Raw genomic sequence first — 21,580 nt, 5'->3', positions numbered from 1 at the left:
CTGTCCAGGTGGGTCTGGGAGCTCTCTTCTCCTTGCTGGGATAATACTTGGTACTGCTTGTTGCTGGTATGACATGCTCCCGTTGGCTGACTCCCCCATCAGAGGGGTTGATAGGGTCTGTGTCCCTTTTATTCCCAATTTAAGCAACGAGGGCATCAATAAAAGCTTTTAATCAGGGTTTACCTGAAATTTATTAAGAATCAAAGTTAAATATGACAAACTTGTAAGAGTTTGACAAACTTGCCCCTCTGTGAGTCTGACTAAATGCTACATGTGATAAAAATCTGTAATGACACACTCAGTAAACATGGGAGTTTTAAAACAGCAACTGATTAAACAATACAGTTAATTTTTAACTGAACATAGCACTTTAGGGCACTAATTACTTTGGAAACAGACATTAAACCGGGAAGAATGGCATTTGAGTTAAAAGATGTTCATTCGAAGAACCTTAACATAAGCAAACTCTTAAGTGAACTTTGATTTAGTTGTCACTTAGTTTTGTGTGACAAACTTAATAGTGCACAATTACTATGATAGACACAAAGAATGAGATGCTGATTTTACATCAGTGACCTTATTTAAATCATAGCCAACTTGATTACATACCAGCCTTACCAACTTTACTTCTAAGCTCTATCATTTAAGACATACAGTTAATCAGTACCAGACTTAGGCTTGAGTTTGTGCTGAGGTCAGATCCAGAGGTTGCAATTGAGAATACATTTTGGTAGGACAAAATTTTGTGGGACTACACAATGACCTGTTCCCCCATTTCAGGCACCCCCAAAGCTTTGGGGAGGCAAATGAACCGCCCACAATAATTAGAAGAGGATGTCTCCAAAGCCCTAATTGAAGGATATCCAGGGTCAGCAAAGAGTGAGACTCCTGGAGCCTCTGGGGACCCCACAGACAGTGAGTGGGGGACTTCTCAAGTTCCCATGTTCATGGAGGACTTCCTGGAGTCCCCAGGACTCCCCAAAGTCTGTGTTGGGGTGCCTCCACACTGGTCACTGTGTCCTGAAGACTTTTAGGTAGTGGGTGGAGTCAGTCATCAAACAGTGAGGCGCCTCCTCACTGGCTGGAGATCAGAGTTGGGGGACAGAAGAAAGGGAAGAAGAGGAAGAGAGAGGAGGAAGAGGCACAGGGGGCTTTGTGCTCCTGGTGAGAAGAGACCTCAGAAAGAGAATGAAGGTAAAAGTCTCGAGGAGAAGCAGCCAGAAGGAGGGTGGAAGGGATGCAGTTACCCCAGGCACTTCTCTTTCCCATATGGTAGGAAAATGAGATGGAGGAGAAAGGAAGGAAACAGGTGGGACTTAATTGTTTGCAGATGAGGACGGCTGATTGAGACAGAGCAGTGAGGGGGCACAGCCTTCCCCCAGGCTTGGAGACTGAGGTCTTAGCAAGCAGGTAGAGGTTAATGAAAAAGCCATTAGGTCAAGGGAGGTGGGAGTTTTTTTGATTGGGCCCATGCTGGAATGTTTATAGCCAGGCTTGGGTAGATTGTTCTACCTGTGTCATCTTTGGTGGTTTGCCTGCTATCTGTGTACACCTGGGCAATCAAGATGGGGGTCAATCCTTGACATACGATTTATACGTCTCTGATCCTATGGTTACTTGTCTGTAAACATGGGGCTAATGATTGTAACTTCCTAGGGTTCTAATTTGTTTTCATGTTTCATTTTTGTTTTGAAATGGGATCTCACATTATAGCTCAGGCTGGCCTTAAATATATGACCCTCCTGTCTCAGGCTGCTGAGTACAAGGATTGAAGTGGTACACCATTCTACTCAGCCTCCTAGGGTATTCTAAGGATGAATTTATGATGTGTGTGAAGAGCCTGGCATAGCACCTGCCTGTGGTACTTTTTCCTAAGCTAGTTTTCATCTGACTTTAAGAGATAAGGTTTGAGTTGAGACTGGACTGCACAAAACTATGTCTTCAAAAGGGAGATAATTCTGTTCCTACAAGACTTCTGGGGGACCTATTGCAACAATGCGATGGCCTGTGGAAACTTAGGGGTAACTGCCGCTATTGGACATAGCTTAGTCTCTTTCTTTCCTTCTGCTTCCTATGTCCTTCTATGTTTTGGCAAAAAGCTTTATTGAGATACAATTCATCCCTTTAAAGTATTTCAAGTATATTCACAGAGTTGTTCAACCATCACAGAAGAAATGCAGTATCCTTAAGTCACCTCTCCTCCTCCCTCCCCATCCCCTCAGCGCTAGGCTTCCTGTCTGCATCTCCTAATGCTCTATGAACTGACTAACAAAATGCATGGTCTTCTTTCAATTAATTAAATAATGCTTTTAAGGCTTATCTGTATTATAGTATTGTACTGGCACTCATTCCTTCTCATGGCTAAATGGCATTTCTTTCCTGGAGAGGCTGCATTTTATTTATTCATGATTTCATTGTGGATTATTCGTCTTTTTACTCACTTGTAACTTCTATGAACCGTGCTAGTCTAAATGTTCCCACACAAGCTTTTGTGTGGACTTTTGGCTTTTGTTTCTTGTCACCATCCACTGTGCGTGGGAGCAGTACAATGATGGAATACTGGGCCAAAGAACTGAGGTTCGGGGTTCAGGGGACCTGAGTGATTCCAAGGCTTTTTAATTGAGTTCAGTGCTGGGGAGGGGACTGAAGATACTTGCAAAGCCTAGGCTTACAGCCATTAACACAAGGCATAGTTTGCATACAAGTGATAATTGACTTCCTTATCTTGTGAAATGGAGGGAAGCAAGAAACACTCCTTAAGTTAGCAATTTGAACCTTTGTATTACCTAGACTGCTCAGTGTCCTTGGAACTTTACTGAGGGATTGGTGTTGCAGTCTCTCAACCCCTTCAGACCTCACAGTGTGGCCACAAGCCTCTTCACAATTTCCCCTTTTTATTATTTGAGCCAATAATTTTAATTTCTCCTTGAGATAGCATATGCTGGATGCTAGAAGATAAACATTGAAACAGGCAGGGAGCTAGGAGAAGATCCCTAAGATAGAAGCTATTGGGCCCCCAAAGCGGCCAAAGCCAGTAAAACCATTCTGGGGTCCCCCAGGTATTACCACTGCCTTTTAACTTGCTCAATTTCTTTTTGAGTTGCTATAGGTGATTCTGAATATTTTGAGAATTTGGCAGTTATATTAAAGTAACACAATCCTTCAAATTCTTCATATCCTAGATGACTTTTTTTAACAGCAAATAATCTATGGAAGCTCAATTTTGTAAAATTCTTGCTCTCAACTCCTTTATCTCTAGATTTATTTTTCCAAATTTATACCAGTGATATTGGTCAGTTTGTTAAACATACAAGCTAGCTTACTGAGTTTCTCTTGGATACCTACTACAAGTCCAGGGACAGACAGAATACAGGCTGCAGCTACAGCCATATCGGCAGTATTTAACAGCACAAGGTTGTCATCACAATTTGGGGGGAGATCACGTTTAACACAGTCTTTATTCTAATGGGCTAAATTGCTAAGTAGCGGAAACACCATCCTCCCAACATAAAAGAGTGCTGAATAATTTTTCTTCAGAACTTTTCCCCTACGAAAGAAAGACCACCCAGTGCTAAGCTTTTACCTTTAGACAAATTGAATCTTGTTACAGAGGAATAGTTATAGAGGTTATCCACACAGAAATACTCATGATAGACTATAAACTCAAGGTCCACAGTTAACTCACACTCTAATATTTCATTTTCATGCTGATTAATTTCATCTTGAGATATATTTTTGTACTCTTATAAACTGATAGTAAGTCTAAATTTTGCAACAGATATTTTGTACAAAAAGGCTTTCCTTGATACAAAGGAAGTTTCACAGCTTATTAAATCCACAAATTTGGAGAACTGGTAAATGCTGACTCAGAGGCCAAATGTATGGTAACATTTTTTTCCTGGAAGAACACTGTCTTCTGGGTAACCTTTTTGTATTTTGAACAATTATATTTTCCCTCATCTGTGAGGGAGGCCCTAAGTTTAACTGCACCAAACTGGATATTACCTTTCTTAGACTGATCAGATACGTTTATCCAGGGCCCCTAAAGTTGCGGCTAAGGTTCTAATTTGTTTCCCTGGTTTATGTTTGTTGTTTTGTTTTTGAGATACTGTCTCACAATATAGCTTAGGCTGGCCTTAAACACGTGATCTTCCTGTCTCAGACTCCTAAGTACAAGGATTAAAGGGTGCACCACTCCACCAAGAGTGCATTTGGCCCCTCCCTGTCTAGGCACCTCCCAGCCCCAGTTGTTTCTCTCTTAATTATTGACTTGTAAGAGTTTTCTTTTTAATGTTGTACTTATACATGTTTTATAAGATAAATTACTTGCACACATTTTCCACTATAGGTTCTTTTTTCATATTTGTTAGTGGTATCTTCTGTAGCATAGAAGTTTTTACTATATAAAATCTAATTTATCTTTTTGTTTTGTGTCTTTTGGAGCACACCTAAGGATCCATTGTATAACCCACTGTTTTTTTAAAAAAAAACACCAAAACTACCCCTGTGGTTTATTTAAAGTTTTACTTTGATCCATTTTGAAGTGATTTTTGTAAATGACATATGTTAGGGCCCCAATTTCATTCTTTTACACATAGATATGAATTTTCTTAGTACTATTTTTTTCCTAAAAAGCCAGACCCCCCTCCCCATTGAACAATCTTGGCATCGTTGTTAGAAATCAGCTGACAGGCTGGAGACATGGCTCAAGAGAGTAGATACAGCAAGATGAGGCCCTGAGTCCAATCTTCAGTGCCATTAAAAAAAGTAGCCAGGACTGGTATCCTAGCTTATATTTGTAATCCTAACTCTTCAGGAAACTGAAACCAGAGGGTCCCAGTTTGCAGCCACCCCAATGCAGAAATATCTATGAGACTCCATTTCCACCATAATCAGCAAAAAGCCAAACTGGGGATGTGAAACAGGTTATCATCATTATCATCCTCACGATATATTTGTTGTTATTGTTATCATGATCATTATTATCCTATTAGCTTGTTACATCTTTATGTCCCTTAGTTGGTTCTGTAAGTTTATAGGCTTGGGGAATACCAATATCAGAAGTCAAGACGCTGAGAGCATACAGGATCAGATCAGCCCCAGTACCAGCAGAGAGAAAAAGAGAGAGAGAGAGGGAGAGAGAGAGACAGAGAGACAGAGAGAGACAGAGACAGAGAGAGAGAGACAGAGAGACAGAGATAGAGACAGAGAGACAGACAGAGACAGAGACAGAGAGACCGACAGAGACAGACAGACAGACAGACAGACAGACAGAGCACATAGTATAAGTTGTGGAGTTGTGGAGATGTCCTAAGGAACTATTAAGATGCCCTGATCACTGCTACTTTCACCATCTCCTGATATTCCTTTCAGCCTTTTCTTTTTCTAGCTACAAACACAGAAAACTTTCTGGGATTACTTATCTTACCAAATGAGCCAATTCTCCCTAGGTCTCCCCAGAGGCATTCTCAGCCTGGGGCTAATTAGGGAGTCCCAGGTTGTTAGGAATGTCACAGCCTCTAGTTGTCTTCTCCTTGGGGCCCAGGGGCCTATCCCATTCAGAATCAACCCTTAGAGCTGTGTTCTCCCTTGCCCCTACCTCTAGATTTGCTTCCTTTTCATGGGCGATACTGACCAGGAGGGCTTTCAGTTAGAGTTCAGCTGTACCCATAAGTGTAGACTCAGATAGATGTGTGAGCACATGGTATTGCAGACTCAGCCCCACCCCTAGAGGCAAGTGTGAGTTCCTGGGGTGGCTCTACCAAATCTTTTGCTTCTTTCTGGTTGCAGTTAGCCATAAAATAGGTAAATAGGAATATGCCTTCAGTGATTCTGTTATTTTAAAGAGTCAAGCTTGATCCTATGACCCTAGAGTGCATCTGATCACTCAGGCAAGTCAATGTATCTCTTGGGTCCTCAGCTTCTTCATCTATTCAACAGGGAGATAAAGTTCCTTGACTAGATTGCCTCTTCTGGGCTAAAATGAAGGAAGGTCAATGACATAGTGAGAGAGTTAGGGCTAGTGATGAGCCATAAGTGGTTAGCAATTAGTACTACAAGGGGCCCAAGACTGGGGAGGGCAGCTCTGATTTGTATTCTTTGCAATATTTAGGGTATAGATATAACTATGGTGGCCAAAGTCAAGGTAATGTTCAACAGGTGCTGGTGGCTCATACCTATAATGCTAGTTACTCAGGAAGCTGAGACCTGAGGATCATGGTTTGAAGCCAACCTAGACAGATAAATCTGAGCAACTCTTATTCCAGTGAATCAGCAAAAAAGCCAGAAGTAGATGTGAAGCCCAAGTGGTAAAGTACCAGCCTTGAGAGAAAAGCCAAGTGAGAGCATGAGGCCCTGAGTTCAAGCCCAGAATTTAAAAGAGAGAGAGAGAGAGGGGGGGGGGGAGAGAGAAGGAAATATTACATTCAACTGGAGTTGGGAATGGGGAGTAGCAAATCATTGGATAGTATTTCCATCAACCAAATCAATTAGTCATAAAACCACTCTAGAACATCAGCAAAATGTAGAAGAAAAAAGTTAGGATGTAAAGTTGAGAGCATTTGTGTTGTTCTCTTTTGTTTTGCTTTAGTTCTTCATTTGTTTCATTTTACAGTACTGAGGATTGAATCCAAAGTTTTGAGCATGCTAGGTTACCACTCAACCTTTGAGCTACATTCCAAGTCCTATTGACTTTGTTTTAAATACAATTAATTTCATTATAGATCTATGTTTAATAACCAGTTCATGACATCTCTAAAACTGTAACATTTGATTTACCTCGATGGGCTGTCGCTGCTTAAGAAGGACCTTAGCACTCCTGAATAGTTAGGAAACCAAAGCCTAGAAAGAAGGCAGGTTCTAGTAATCATGGTTATGGGACTTCGATCAGAATTTGTGACAGCATTTTTTTTTAACAATATCTCATTTAATTCTCCCTACAATCCCAGAAGGGAAGAGGTTACTATGAACATTTCATAGTTGACTGAGGTGAAATAACAGCAAATTTAAGAGACAAGGCATTAGCACTTGATAGGTCTGGATTCAATGTCTGATTCTGCACCTCTAATGTGTGAGCCCTGGGACAGGCTCCTTCCTCTGTTGGGTCTTCTCCTCTTTCTGGGTGGCACGGGAATGACACTAGTTGCTTTTAGACATCTCTTGTGAGAACCTGGTTCAAGATCTGGCACAGAACAGACGTGCCATGGCCAATTCTAAGTTAGCACCAGAAAGGCTGGGTAATTTGTCTTCACATTGGTGAAGAATACAGGAAGGCTCTCATTTGCCCAGGGCAGTTCAGGAAGGATGTCTCACCATGGTCTTACAGCCAAGTCAGGGTGGGTAATAGGTTCAGAATGAAGATGTCAGTTCTTAACATGTCTACCAGGTAACTGGAATTTACTCCCATCTCTTGAGCTGCTCATAGTCAAGAAGACAGGAAAAGGAAGTATGTTATTTCCCTCTCCCCTGGAGGGGTTGTTTCCCTGTGCTGTGTCCCCAAAGGCCTCTTCCTTGTAGCGTTCTTGTTGACAATGTTCGTGGAATTCCATGTTGGTATCCCCACTGGGGACGGGGGGTGGGGGGGCCCTCAGGTCTCTCGGGAATTGATCAATTGAGGAGGCAGGACCATAAAACTCGATCAGCTTGTTTCATTGGGAGATGCTGAGATGGTGAGCCTCCTTCTGTCCCCGTCCCCGGATCCAGTGGCCAAGGTCTTCAGGAGCCAGGATTGGCTTGGCCAAGGGCAGAGAGCCATAACATGGAGAGAAAGTGTGGGGTTGGAGTGACAGTCCTTGACCTTTCAGAAACTCTGGGCTTTTCTGGAAACTGGATGGCCTGGAATCCTGACTCCCTGGATTCAGGTGTCTGAGGATTTCCTGTTTCATTTCTTTCTTTAAGAGTAAGGAACGTCCATTAGTGCATCTAGAGACTGTGAAATCGGAGGGCAGATGTAGCCTGGCCACTTATTCCCAGGGCTCCTGTGGACTTCATTGCATCCCAGCTCTGCCCCGATATCTCTCATTGTCCACTGAGATTTCTTCACTTTTTTTTTTTTATGTTGGTACTGGGACTTGGACTCAGGACTTTGTGCTCTCACCTGGCACTTTTCTTCAAGGCTGGTACTCTGCCATTTGTGCCACACTTCTACTTCTAGCTTTTTGCTACCTTTTAATTGGAGGTAAGAATCTCATCGACTTTTCTGCCCATGTAGGTGTCAAACTGTGATCCATAGATCTCAGCCTCTCAAGGAGCAAGGATTACAGATGTGAGCCTTCATCCTCCTTCTCCTGAATATCTTGGCTTCCTTTCATCCATTCATGTATCCTCAGTTTCTCTTTCCTTTTCATTATTTAATAAATGTTTATTGATAATTCTTTAAGTCAAGCTAGGTAAGAGAAACAAGGATGAGAATAATGGAAGATTCTGAGCTCAGATGTCTCTAAGTGAGGAGAGACATACCCATGTGTGCATTGTGGCAGTCTATTTCCTAGATGAAGTGCTCACTGGCACAGAGCTCCAGCGCCATGCTCTCCAAGGGCCTGGGCCTTAACAGTGAAGACAGATACCACTGGCCTGGCAGATTTAGAGAACTTTGAATAATTTGTGTCTGTCTCCCTTCCCATGGAAAGCAAGTTTGTTCAGACAGGGAGGCTTTTATATGAAAAAAAAATCACTGAAGCCCAGAATGGTCATAATTTTCAAACACTTCTTCCACTAATTCTCTCTGTCTTTCAGTATAACCCCATGGGCCTCCCAAGTCTATGGGCAGAGGTCTCATAAGGAGAAATCATTCATGGCTGGCATCTCAGCCCTTCTTCTTTGTAGGCTTCGGGTTGACTCTGTAATAATCCATGCTAAATCTCAATGACCTCAAGTTGATCAGCAGAAAGGGGAAATTTGTGCTCATCACCTCTAGCTCATCACCTCTAGACAAGTGGAAGTTCATGTGAGGAGTGGGTGCAGAAATCAGACATTTGACCATGTAATCTGCCTCCCTCTGTCTTAGCTTTTTTTTTTGTCTCTGTGATATGGTAAAAATACTTTCCTCAATGAATCATTGTGATGTTGAGTTATACTATAGTTAGTGTAACAATAGCTGGCAGATATAATTTGTTTATTAAACATTAGCTATGATCATAATACTCCAGTGACTTATTTCCTACAGACAATGATGTTTTCTTATATAGGAATTAATTCATTCAGGATACTCAGTGTTGAAATGATGAATGCATATAGTCTAATATAATCGACTTCATGTCTGATGTTACATTCATTGGTGCATCTGTTACACATTCTTAGCATTTCTTTGTTTTTTTATTGACTTTAAAAAATTATATCTGCCGAGAGTTTGGCCCAATGGGAGAGTGCTTGCCTGGCATGCACAAAAAACTGGGTTCAATTCCTCGGTACTACATATATAGAAAAAGCCAGAAGTGGTATTGTGGCCCAAGTAGTAGAGCTCTAGCCTTGAGAAAGCCCAAGGATAGTGTTCAGGCTCTGAGTTCAAGCCCCAGGACTGGGAAAAAAAAGATTGGGAACTAGTTATTTTGGACTCAACCCTTGCACTCGTGCTGACCTTTTGTCACTAAAGGCTGGCAGTTATATATACCACTAGATCTAGCTTTTTGCTAGTTGAGTTTCTGAGACTTATCTACTGGGTCTGCCTTCAAGCTGTGATCATCAGGTCTCAGCCTCCTGAATAGCTACGATTTCAAGCATGAGATACTGGTGCTTGGCTTGATATAATAAATTGTTGACCAGTCAACAACAACAGAACCACACACACACACACAAAAACAAAGGCCCTAAATGGATGAAGAACTCTAAGAATTCCAGAAATAGCAAGGGGAAAAACTAAAAGTAAAAATACGTATTACTTCTAGACTGAAAAAAAAAGGGATCTAAAGAGATTCCTTCCTTCTGTTCCTTGTTCATAACCTCCCTTCTTCCTCTCCTCTCCCCCCCCACTCCTAAAATGCCTGAGATTCACTTTTTCAAAGAGGCAGTGATTCCGAGGATCATACAGCACTTGCCTGAGTTTGCACATAAGTGGCCACGGTGAGGAGAAAATGTTGCTTGTGGGATGGTCAAGTACGTGGAAGTGGATGTTGGATGGGGAACCTGGTCTGAGGGTGTGTGGTCAGGGCTGGTTTCTACGTATCCAGCCAAGTGAGGACACATGTTCTGCCCTGAGTGTAGCCTGCTGCAGCTGCCAAGCCCGCAACTTCTGGTGAGGACAGTGCGGCCTGTGTGCACGCATCATGTCAGTGCACACTCACTCCACTGGCCCTCAGGCTGAATAAGGAAGGAAAAGCACAAAGGCAGCAACAGAAAGAAGTACCCTTCCTGCAGTTGAGCATTCTCTATCGCCCTCTATTGACAAAGCCTCACATTGCACAAGACAGCTACAGAAGTTCCGAGGTTTGAGGGCAGTACTTTAGCCCACTGAAACAAATGTGTCAGAGGCAAGAAGGAATTTTCTAAGAGGTTGGGAGAATGCGTCTAAGATAACTGAGTATTGAATATGAGGTGGGGAATGAGTGTGAGGAAATAGCACATGGACTGTTGAGTTGCTGTTTAATGTTCAAGACGCTATATTAGATGCTTCAAATATGTCGTGTTTAACCTTTGTGAAAATCTTAAGAGATGAAAATTATTAGCCACATTTTTTTCTATGCATGCCAGACCTAGAGCTTGAACTCAAAGCCTGGACACTATCTCTGAGATGTTTTGCTTAAGGGTAACACACTACCATTGGAGTCTTATAGACTTTCCTCTGTAGGCTGGCTTTGAACCATGATCCTCAGATCTCAGCCTACTGCATACATAGAATTACAGGTGTGAGCCACAGGTGCTCAGCTCTAGCCACATCTTATAGATGAGGAGACATAGGTTCTGAGTGTTGAAACAATTTGTTCACTATTACATAGAAACAGTAGTGAGGCCCGAATGGAATCCCTGGCCTGTCTACTTCTATATCCGGTCGCCACCATTTAGATGAATTCTCTTACAGGTTCCATCATGTGGATGCTTCCAGGGCAGAACCAAAGTTGGGTTTCTGAATTTATCTTGCTTGGCTTCTCCAGTGATGCTACATCCAACAAGATCCTCTTCATTGCCTTCCTTCTCCTCTACCTGATCTCAGTCCTGGCCAATGGGCTTATTGCTACCCTGATCTGCCTAGACTCACATCTCCATACCCCCATGTACTTCTTCCTCTGCATCCTGTCCTTGCTCGATATGGGCTACGTCACCACCACCATGCCCCAGATGCTGGTACATCTCCTCACGCACTCTCATACTATCTCTTTTGCTGGCTGTTGGCTGCAGATGTATGTGTTTGGTGCCCTGGGCCTGACTGAGTGTGTCTTCTTTGTAGTCATGGCTTATGATCGCTATGTGGCCATTTGCTATCCACTGCATTATACTGTCATCCTCAGTTGGGGCTTGTGTATGCAGTTGGTAGCTGGGACGTGGGCCTGTGGTTTTCTTTTCTCTCTAATCCATACTTTCTTCACCATGAGTCTGCCATACTGTGGGCCTAACACCATCAACCATTACTTCTGTGAAGGCCCCTCGGTCCGGAGTTTGGCTTGCATGGATACCCAGCTGATTGAGTTGGTGGACCAGGTCCTCAGTGTCTTTATGGTGGTTACTCCACTCTCCCTCATTCTGGCTTCCTATATTCGTATCACCCTGGCCATTCTTAAGATCAAGTCCACCCGGAGCCGCTGCAAGGCTTTCTCTACCTGTTCCTCCCATCTGACTGTGGTCACATTCTTCTATGCTCCGGCAGCTTATATCTACATGAGACCTGACTCCAGCTACAACCCTGAACAAGACAAGAAAGTCTCACTCTTTTACAATGTCTTCACGGCCCTGCTCAATCCTGTGGTTTACAGTCTGAGGAACAAGGACATTAAGGGGGCTCTTCTCAAGGTGACAGGACATGGTAGAGCAATCTTGTGAACAGGAATCCAGGAGGTAAAATCTTTTCTTTCTTTTTTTGTGGGTCATGGGGCTTGAACTTGGCCAGGGCTTTGTCCCTGAGCTCTTCAGCTCGATGCTATTGCTCTACCCTTGAGCCAAGCCCACTTCCCATTTTCTAGAGATTAATTGGCGATAAGAGTCTCAGGTTCTTTTGTGCCCAAGCTGGCTTTGAACCTTGATCCTCAGATCTCAGCCTCCTGAGTAGCTAGGATTACAGGCATGCAACACCAGGCCCAGATGGTAAAATGTTTTCTATTGAAGTAAAAGGATATCTGTTATGTACATTTGGACTAACACAGTACTTGGTTGGTGGGACAAGAGTTTATAAAATATGTTTATGAAATCAACACGGATATCTTGGTTAACTTGCTACATCATGGCACATCCAATACTCTTAGTGGTTTACAACAGCAAAAGTTCATGGATAGTTCATGTTTCATGTAATCTGTAAGTTGGTGATGACCTTCTTTAGTCTTAGATCTTCTCTGAAAGAGGAACCCTTATAAGGAATATGCCGTTTCATGGTAGAGGAAATGGAATAATGACTCAAAGGTTCCCAGAAGTGAGACACATCTCTGCATACATTCCAGTAGTCAGAATAAGATGCATGGTCCAGCCTCAAGTAAAGGCATGGGAGGTATTTTCTTCCTGTAGAGAAGGAATGCAAGTCACAAGACAATGAGTAAGTATATAAAATAATGAGAGTGATATAATCTACTGTAATATCACAAGAACCAGTAGAATACAGATAACCAATATAAAACATAGAAACTAATATAGAAATGTGAACGTAAGAGGGCCAAGGTGATATAAGCCAAGGGGTGCAGATAAACAATGCAGGTTGGCAACACTAAAAATGAAGCCATAGTATGTGGAACTAATATAGACCATGGACCTAACATTCATATGGTTTATGGGCTAATATGGAATAATATGTAATGTGGAAGGACACAAAATTTGGTACTAAAGGACTTGAGTTCTTAATCTCATTCTTGCTACCTTGCTCTGTGTATGTGTGTCTTTGGGCCATTTTTGTCTCTCTGATCTCAGATTATTCATCTATAAAATTAACATTGTACGTTGTTTCCAAAGCCTTTTTGGAGTTGGAAATTCTTTGCCACATAGGTAATAGTGTACAGTCTACAAAATCCAAATGCAATAAATTTGTGAACTGAGAACAAGCTTCACCTCCTTTTCCTGACCATGTAAGAACACAAGAAGGTGGCCGTCGCTGTGCTGGGAAGTGTCTCACTAAGTCTGAACAGGGTACCTTTGTCTCAGACTTTGGGATGCTATTCTTGGTTGTCAGTTTGGCTGGATTGTGAGATGGCAGAAAATTAGTAAGGCATACCTTTCCATATGTCATTGAGGGTGTTTCCAGAGATAATTGGCATGTGGGTTAACAAACCAAGCTGGGGTGGGGGACCTGCCCCAAATATGGGTGGTACTAATGGGCTGAGACAAAAGGGGGATTAAAAACAGGCGGAAGGCTAAACATAGAACTCCCCTATGACCCAGCAATTTCACTACTTGGCATTTACCCAATCGTCCAGAAGCAAGGACATACTAAATCCACTAGCACAACGATGTTCATTGTAGCACTGTTTACCATAGCAAAGATATGGACCAACCCAGATGCCCCTCAGTTGATGATGGTATCTATACACAATGGAATTCTATGCTGCCATCAGCATATTCAATTTCAAATAACCAAATTCAAATATATCCGATATATCAGATAACAAAGTGAGATACTGTAACAATATGAGATAACCAAGGGACAGCAAAAGTGATGAGAGATAACACAATGGCTTATGTTTCTATATCCTAAAGATCCTTTCATTTAGCGTCATACTATATGGCCTTTTGTATCAAGGTTTTGCTCTATTGCAAATCTCTGCTAGGAGGGGGCTGAGAGTATTTTAAGGAGGAATTGTTGAGGTGTAGGTGACACACAGGGAGAACTGAGGAATGGCAAAAGTGGGGATTTGTTTTCATGTGATGAGTAGAATGATCCATGAGACATGAAGGTATGAGGATAATGGAGACTAAAGAATTCCTACCAACTTCTTGCTGGAGCTATATGTTCAAGATGTCCTTTGATATCAGGTTTGGGCTCAACCTCAGGTTTTGTCTATTTTCCCAGCATGGAAGCCACAGCTTTATATAAGCAGCCACCCTAGAGTGGCCTGCATAGAGATGCCTGGTGGGCTCATCCAGCAAGCCCCCACTGCCCCCCGATGGCACCCGAAGCCTACAGGATCACACATAGAAGAAGATGTTCACTCTGCAAGTCACTGTGCAAAATGCCTTCTATTCCCACTGGGACTCAGCATCCAACTGCAAGTCTACACCAATTGCCGATTACTTGATCAAGTTCCTTGAGTTGGTGTCAGAACCTCATCTATCCATTCATTTATCATCCTTAGAATTAAGGCACATTGAAAATTTCTTCACTGAATGTGTTATTGAGGGGAAACCTAAATAAACTGTCTGGTCTCACTATGTCTTAGTTGACTGATCACTAATTTTGGAAGTCATACAGCTGATGAATACAGAATTAGCTTCCCAGAAATTTTGTGGTAAATTAAACCTCTCCATTTGTGTTATGATAACCATTGTCTAGATTATTTTGTATACTTTTTTTTTTTGCCAGTCCTGGGTTTGAGCTCAGGGCCTGAGCACTGTCCTTGGACTTTCTCAAGGCTAGAGCTTTACCACTTGAGCTTCAGCACCACTTTTGGCTTTTTTCTATGTATGTGGTACTGAGGAATTGAACCTGGGTCTTCGTGCATGCTAGGCAAACACTTTACCACTAGGCCAAACTCCCAGCCTGTCTAGATTATTTTGTAGGATCCCTCCTCTTCCTCCTCTTGCTCCTCCTTTTTTTGGAAATACTGGTGAGAGAATTTGTTAGAGCTATGAACTTACACTATTATAATAACTTTACCTCTGCTACTTTTTCTTAACCATCCTTTAATTACATAATTTTAACATATAAGGAAACTGGTAGCTACCATTTGAGTCAAATCCCCAGTCCTACTTTGTAAGGTCTTGGGGACTTTTATGGCCTTTCAGATGTCTGATTCAGAACTGAACTGAGATGACAATTCTGCCTTCTTGTTAACTCTGTCTCCTTCGTGGCCATAACCTTTGGGCCAGATCCTAGTCATCTTTGCATATACTAGTTCATGTAGCTTATAATTTAAAGCAAGGCACTGAAAATGCCTAGAAGAGTAGTACCTTATTCCATAAACAATGAAAGGTTTGGTTCTGGCCATGTGTTGGAAAACTGAGAAATACTTTGTCCAGAACTATAACATGGGGTTGTCTCTCCATGCTTTGCTGTTAATGATGCTAATCAGCCACCCGGATTAGAAGCAATAGAGTTTGAATGAAAGGAAAAGAGATGGTGCTGAAGCTCCTGGAAGATCACTACCTACTCCCAGGAAAGACATGAATATTCCTCCTTTTATTAGGGTAAAATTTGGGAGGTGATTCTACAAAAGAGTATTATAAAGTGTCCTTACTATTCTATCATTAGCAATTTGTGTGTGTGTGTGTGTGTGTGTGTGTGTGTGTGTGTGTACTAGTACCAGAGTTGGAAGTAAGGGACTTCCACTTGCAAGACATGTTTAATTGACTGAGTTCTACCACTTGTTCACAACTCCTTTTTTTGTTATTGTTTTTATTTTTATTTGAGATAAGATCTTACTGTTGGCCCAGGCTGGCGGCAACCTGAAATCTTCCTGCCAGAGTCTCCTGAGTTCTTGGATTTAAAGCATGCACCATGATGTCTAGTGTTTCAATATTATTACTCAGTTAAGATTTCAATAAATGTTTATTAAAAGCTATTAACGTGGAAGCTCTGTAACGGTATCTGTGCAAGGTGCAGGCTAGTTACTATGGAAGCCTTTTGATGCAGCGTCTTGAGGGACTGCAATCATTTTTTAGGGTTTTACTGGGTTCCTGGTTTTTTGTAGTGACAGACCCAGGTCAACAAAATCTACAATGAACTGAAATATAAACACGTGTTAATTTTCAGTTGTAATGTTATCCCTTTCCTAGGAATGGAGTGAGTCCTTTCTCTGGAGCGGAGTCATTCCAGCTGTCTGTTTGATAACTTAGTAGTAGAAAAGAAGAAGCACAGAAGAATGTTTACATAAACCATTTGTTATGGAGAGCACTATTTTACAAACTTTACCTCTCTTACTTTTTCTTAACAATTCTTCAAGGTGACATATTGCTATAATTACCATCATCCTAATTTTTGTTTGCCAGTCCTGCAGCTTGAACTCAGGGTCTGGGCACTCTCCTTGGACACTGTTTTCTCAAGGCTAGCCCCCTGCCACTTGAGCCACAGCGCCACTTCTGGCTTTTTCCCTGTATGTGGTACCAAGAAATCGAACTCAGGGCTTTGTGTGTGCTAGGTGAGCAATCTACCACTCGGCCAAACTCTTGGCTATCATCCTCATTTTTACATCTAAGGAAACTGGTAACTATAAACCAGTGAGCTCTTAATCACTGTGATATGGTTTGGGTCCTGTTTTGTCAGTGTTATTTGAGCGATGCCGCAGCAGGTTCTCACTCCTTTGGTAACTGGATGGATCATGCACTGTGGGGTCTATGCTACCTTGGACAGTGCTGCATGGACAGTAACTAATCGCTGAACCCCATTCCTAACGTTACTTTCCCTTAAGATTTATTCCTTACGGAGGTAAATTTACATTATTGGCTTCTCTGAGTCATCTTATCCTAGCCACCCTAAGTTGATATTAATCACCAATCCTCATCCCTTGGTCACGATAGATATTTCATTTTGTGCCAGGCCCTTTGTTGGCCCCTGGGGAATAGTGGTGAAGAAGATGGACGTTCTACTTGGTACTCTAACAATTACAGATCTCTTGCTATCCAAGGCTAGCTTTGCTTCTAGAACCATCGGCAAGTAAAAACCATGTAATTACCTTTGCCCATGGTCTCTGTCACTGACTGTCAGTCAATGATTCCTGCCTATCCACTCTGTGATGGAAAAGAATGGTGTAGAAGGGCCAGGGATGCTGTTCTTTCAGGCTGGTTTTGGCTTTCTGTGTTCCAGTGGCCTCACTCAGGGGTTTTGCCCAGGCCTGTTACTTTGAAGAAAGCCCTTTTCACATCTTTGTTTCGGAGACTATAGATTATAGGATTGAGAAAGGCAGAAATAACATTGTAGAACAGAGCCAGTTTCTTGTCCCGTTCTGGAGAGGCATTGGCTCCAGGGTTCATGTACATAAACATGGCAGGTCCACAGAACATGGTGACTACCGTGATGTGGGAGGCACAGGTAGAGAAGGCCTTGAGTCGACCCTGGGCTGAGCGGATTCTCAGGATGGTGGCAAAGATGCGGATGTACGAGGCCAGGATGAAGGAGAGTGGTACTAGGAGTAGGATGAAGCCCAGGATAAAATCTACTCGGTCATTGAGAGACGTGTCAGCACAGGCAAGCTTCAGCACAGCAGGGACTTCACAGAAGAAGTGGTTGATCTCATTGGGGCCACAGTAGGGAAGACGCATGGTAAAGACAGTATAGACAAGGGAACAACTAACACCCCATAGTCCACAGAAGGCGACCAACGCCACACATAGCCACGGACTCATGATAACCTTGTACCTGAGTGGGTAGCAAATGGCGACATATCTGTCATAAGCCATTACAGAAAACAGCCAACCCTCAGTGATGCCCAACACGAGAAAGGTACACATCTGGGCCACACACCCAACATAAGAGATTGTTTTCTTCTGGCAGACAAGATGCACCAACATCTGGGGCACAGTGGTGGTGACATAGCTCATGTCCACCATAGAAAGGACACTGAGGAAGAAGTACATGGGTGTGTGGAGGCGGGAGTCTAAGTAGATCAGAGTCCCAATGAGCCCATTACCCACAATTGTAGAGAGGTAGAGGAAGAGGAAGACGCTGAAGAGGGCTATGTTAGTTTGGGGATTCTTGGAGAAGCCCAAAAGGATAAATTCAGAGACGGAGCTGTGGTTCTTCCAGGGGAAGTCTTGCATTCTTCTTTATCTGTGGAGAGAAAAATGAACCTAGTACTCCAGCTTAGCATTTGTATTCACATTCCATAACCATTTGTTGCTGGAAATGCAGTAGTTATTTGATTCTACTTGATATTACTTTCTATTCAGACCCAGAGGTCTACCTGAGGCGAGGCCAAATTCATGTACTTTCTACTTTCTCAAGGCAAAAATCTTTCCTGAGAGCCCGCAGGGTCTCATTTCCTTCCCTGTTAGAGGTCCCAGAAGGGATACCTATTTTCCTCTCCTTCAGGTTCTACCAAAGTGTAGCTCCCTAGTTCTGGTTGCCTGTCAGATGGTGAAGACTCAAAACTCCCCTCCCCCCTCTCTGAAAACGTGTGCCCAGGACACTTCCTTCTGGTGCCTTAAAACTTGGATCTCTGAAGACATTTTCAGGAAGAGTCAAAAATACTGGGGAGAGTATATGGTTCCATAAACATAAAAAGGGGTTTGGAAAAAAGTGTATGTTTTATTCTTTTGAGCCTTTGGAAGCTATTTGACAATTCTAACTCTTCCCATCCCGACCTACTGGCATTTTGCTGGCTAATTGGAGATTAAGGTCTCATGGAATTTTCTGCCTAGGCTGGCTTTGAACTGTAATCCTCCAATCTCAGCCTCCCCCCTCCCCCCTCCCCCCCCACTGACTAGGATTGTAGGCGTGAACCAACTCTGCCCAACTTGACTCAACTATGAGGCGAACAATGTGTGTCTTTTCTTGGTATCTCTGAAGCAGTCCATAGAAATACCCTTGCTAATGATAATCTATACTCTGAGTCCTCTTCTTTCCTTGAGATTTGTGATGGGCAGGGAACCCAAGACAGAATGTGCTTGGGGTTAGTTTATACCTTTACAGGCAAAACCCTGGCTCACTTGTTCATGTTGCCAGAGGAAGTGGTGAACATGGGATTTGGAATCAGAACACGAGTTCAAATCCTGGTACTTCTCCTAGAGTCCTGGTCATGCAAGCCAATCTCCAGCCTTAGGTTCCTTCCCTGGGAAATGAACTTGCTATCTATCAGGGAGGTAGCCTGAGAGAAACTTGTATGATGTGCACCAGATGACTAGTGTTATGAATAGCACAGAGAGGAAGCTCAATAACGCTGGTTCCCATCAACTTCCTTTCCTCGTGGGGTTGCCCAGTGAGTGGGAAACACACGGATTGAGCATTTTCTCTCATATCTTGCTCCAGGAGCTGGAGACACACGGACAAGTAAGAAAGAGCAAGATATGCTATACTCCTAACCATCAAGGAGCTTACAGTCTAGGTGGGTAAATTGGGAAATAAATACACAAGCCGTTTCCAGAGTGTTCAGCATCACGATGGCAGTGTGTGCTGCCAGTCATAGACCTGGGCTAAAATGAAAACCATGTGCTCTCTTCTCTTTAAACAGACATATATCTTAAAGGATGGGAAGGGGTTGATCATGCAAAGAATACAAGGAAGAGTTTTGCCCATCGATGGAGCAGCAGGCACAAAGGCACATAGCCAAGGGAGAGATTTGTACAACCAGGGAGCACAAAGCATATACAGGGGTTGTAGAAGAGGGGATTATTGAGAAAATGAGTCTGAGATGAAGAAGAAAAATGATTTAAACAGGATTGTATACCTTTGTAAAGAATACAAAACATTATCTTTCAAGTTGTGATCCACTGATGAATTTGGACCAATATAGCTGGTGATATATTACGTGCTGCCTAACATGTGATAAGGCCCTGGGCCCATCACTGTAGAGCAACTTGACATCAAAAGAAGTTCACTTGAAGCTACATCATTGGCACCGGATCCTATCAGGTCAAGGGAGTGGGAAGGGATGTGTCTGTAGTGTCCAGACCAGGTAGGGGAGCATTGGTCTCCCTCTTGGGCCATATTTAAAGGAGAATACAGACAAATTAAAGCCAGTTATGAAGAAGAGGCTGGAAATTACATTGCATGAGGTAGAGTTGAAGCAAACAGGAACGTTTGTCCTGTAGAGCCAGGAGATGAAGGACATTCTGAAGCGGGGGTGCAACTCTCTGAGAGCCACAAGGAGACATAAGTGAGTCCTTTCATGGAATTGGTGATGAGCTTTGTCTTGGGAGGCTCTATGAGATGAACTTGGGAGCTCCCAAAGGTCAGGTTTGGGGTAGATGAAATGACATTACAATAATAGGGCAAGTCCTCAGGTGGGGAGGAGTGAGCTCCTGCAACTCCATCCAAAGATCAATGAAAACTAGGTAACCATGTGAAGGCTGCGTGGGGACAAGTCCTGTGCATAGCACGGTGTAAGCCTCTGGCCAACTCCAGCTAGTAAAATTGAGGACTGCAGCCCCACACAGCATGGGGCAAGAGAGTCTCTCTCTGTTTCACTCTGGCCAGAAGAGCTGAGGACATTGCATGCTTTTCCCATTTCATCTTTGAGCTTCACGTGGACCTGATGCCTGGGTGGGTACAGTGGTCTCTCAGTAGGTATCACCCAGTTGCTATCACTGACCACAATATGATGCAGAATGGAAGAAGAGAAAGCTGGTGAGACAGTTGTAGAAGGGCAAAAACAAACAGACAAACAAAACAGATGAAAAGATGGCTCCAACTCTTATGATCTCCTTTCCATCCATCCCAAGGCCTACCCCTAGGCTGGTCCAGAGAGAAATTCCAGAATGATCATCATATCTATTTTGTTACTCCTAGCTCCTTCCACTTCTGAAGTCTCTCATGAAGCATGAAATAGCCTTTTCTGCAATTCCTGTAATTAGTCATCCAGACATTTACCTCTCCCATAAGTCTCTTGTCATGCATCTTCAATTCAAGTCTCAAAACCTGATTACTAGGATACAGAGGAGAGCCAGTTGCCTTACCTCCATAGCAACAGCCTTCACCTCCTTCCAGCTCTCTTCTTTTCAGCTAAGGTACACAAACAATGAAGGAAAGAAAAAAAAAGAGACAAAGAGATAGCTGCACAGAGACATCAATGAACAGAGCAGGAGAGGGACCAGGGAGACAATCAGGTGCCAGTTCTGAAGAGGCTGATGTGGATGGTGGGGAGTTAGAAGGAGACAGGTATCCAGGCAGCAAGATCAAGGACAGGGATTGCTAGGGATGATCAGGTGGGGACACCCAGGTGTGAGGACTGCCGTCTTAGGCCTCTGCCCTTTCCTTCCCTCTCCGTACCTGGCACAGGACTTGGTGTGAAGCACGAATTAAGAACCTGCTATGACTTCCTTTAACATTCTGTGCCTGGTCCTCAGGGATGACAAATCACACAGTGTCTTAATGAGCCTTCTGTGTCTTGGGCTCCTCCAAGTCCCTCTACAGCCCTCCCAAGCCCTGAGCGCAAATTTCACCTCAGCAGCCTTAAACTCAAGAAAGACCTTCACACCCCGGACCCCGACCCTCCCAATCCAAGGCCCACTTCCCCCTATAATTTCTCCCCATTGCCTCTCACAGACCAGAGAAAACAGAAGTGTGAACATCAATTGGAGTAAACGCACGGGTTGAGAGGTGTCGTGGTGAGGGCTGGATAGGCATGTCAGAGAAGTCCACCATGGG

At 43.1% G+C, this 21,580-nt stretch overlaps 2 protein-coding genes across 2 annotated transcripts; one reads left to right on the top strand and one right to left on the bottom strand.

Annotated features, from left to right (window-relative positions):
* Positions 1–10,995: 10,995 nt before the first annotated feature.
* LOC150061985 (olfactory receptor 2A12-like) lies at positions 10,996–11,967 on the top strand. Its single transcript, XM_090333999.1, has one exon. It carries the CDS (start codon positions 10,996–10,998, stop codon positions 11,965–11,967), a length of 972 nt encoding a protein of 323 aa, XP_090190125.1.
* Positions 11,968–17,088: 5,121 nt separating this feature from the next.
* Positions 17,089–18,036, bottom strand: LOC150061984 (olfactory receptor 2A12-like). Its single transcript, XM_090333781.1, has one exon. It carries the CDS (start codon positions 18,034–18,036, stop codon positions 17,089–17,091), a length of 948 nt encoding a protein of 315 aa, XP_090189907.1.
* Positions 18,037–21,580: the final 3,544 nt, after the last annotated feature.

Source organism: Megascapheus bottae, chromosome 6 (genome assembly GCF_031878675.1).
Source record: "Megascapheus bottae isolate mThoBot1 chromosome 6, mThoBot2.hap1, whole genome shotgun sequence".
In the NCBI taxonomy this organism is placed as follows: domain Eukaryota; kingdom Metazoa; phylum Chordata; class Mammalia; order Rodentia; family Geomyidae; genus Megascapheus; species Megascapheus bottae.
The sequence above is the reverse complement of the archived record's forward strand: the minus strand, read 5'-3'. Positions and strand labels throughout refer to the sequence as shown.

What these genes read in the sequence shown, in the direction of transcription:
- LOC150061985 (XM_090333999.1), top strand. Translation starts at nt 10,996, where the DNA reads ATGAATTCTCTTACAGGTTCCATCATGTGGATGCTTCCAGGGCAGAAC.
- LOC150061984 (XM_090333781.1), bottom strand. Translation starts at nt 18,036, where the DNA reads ATGCAAGACTTCCCCTGGAAGAACCACAGCTCCGTCTCTGAATTTATC.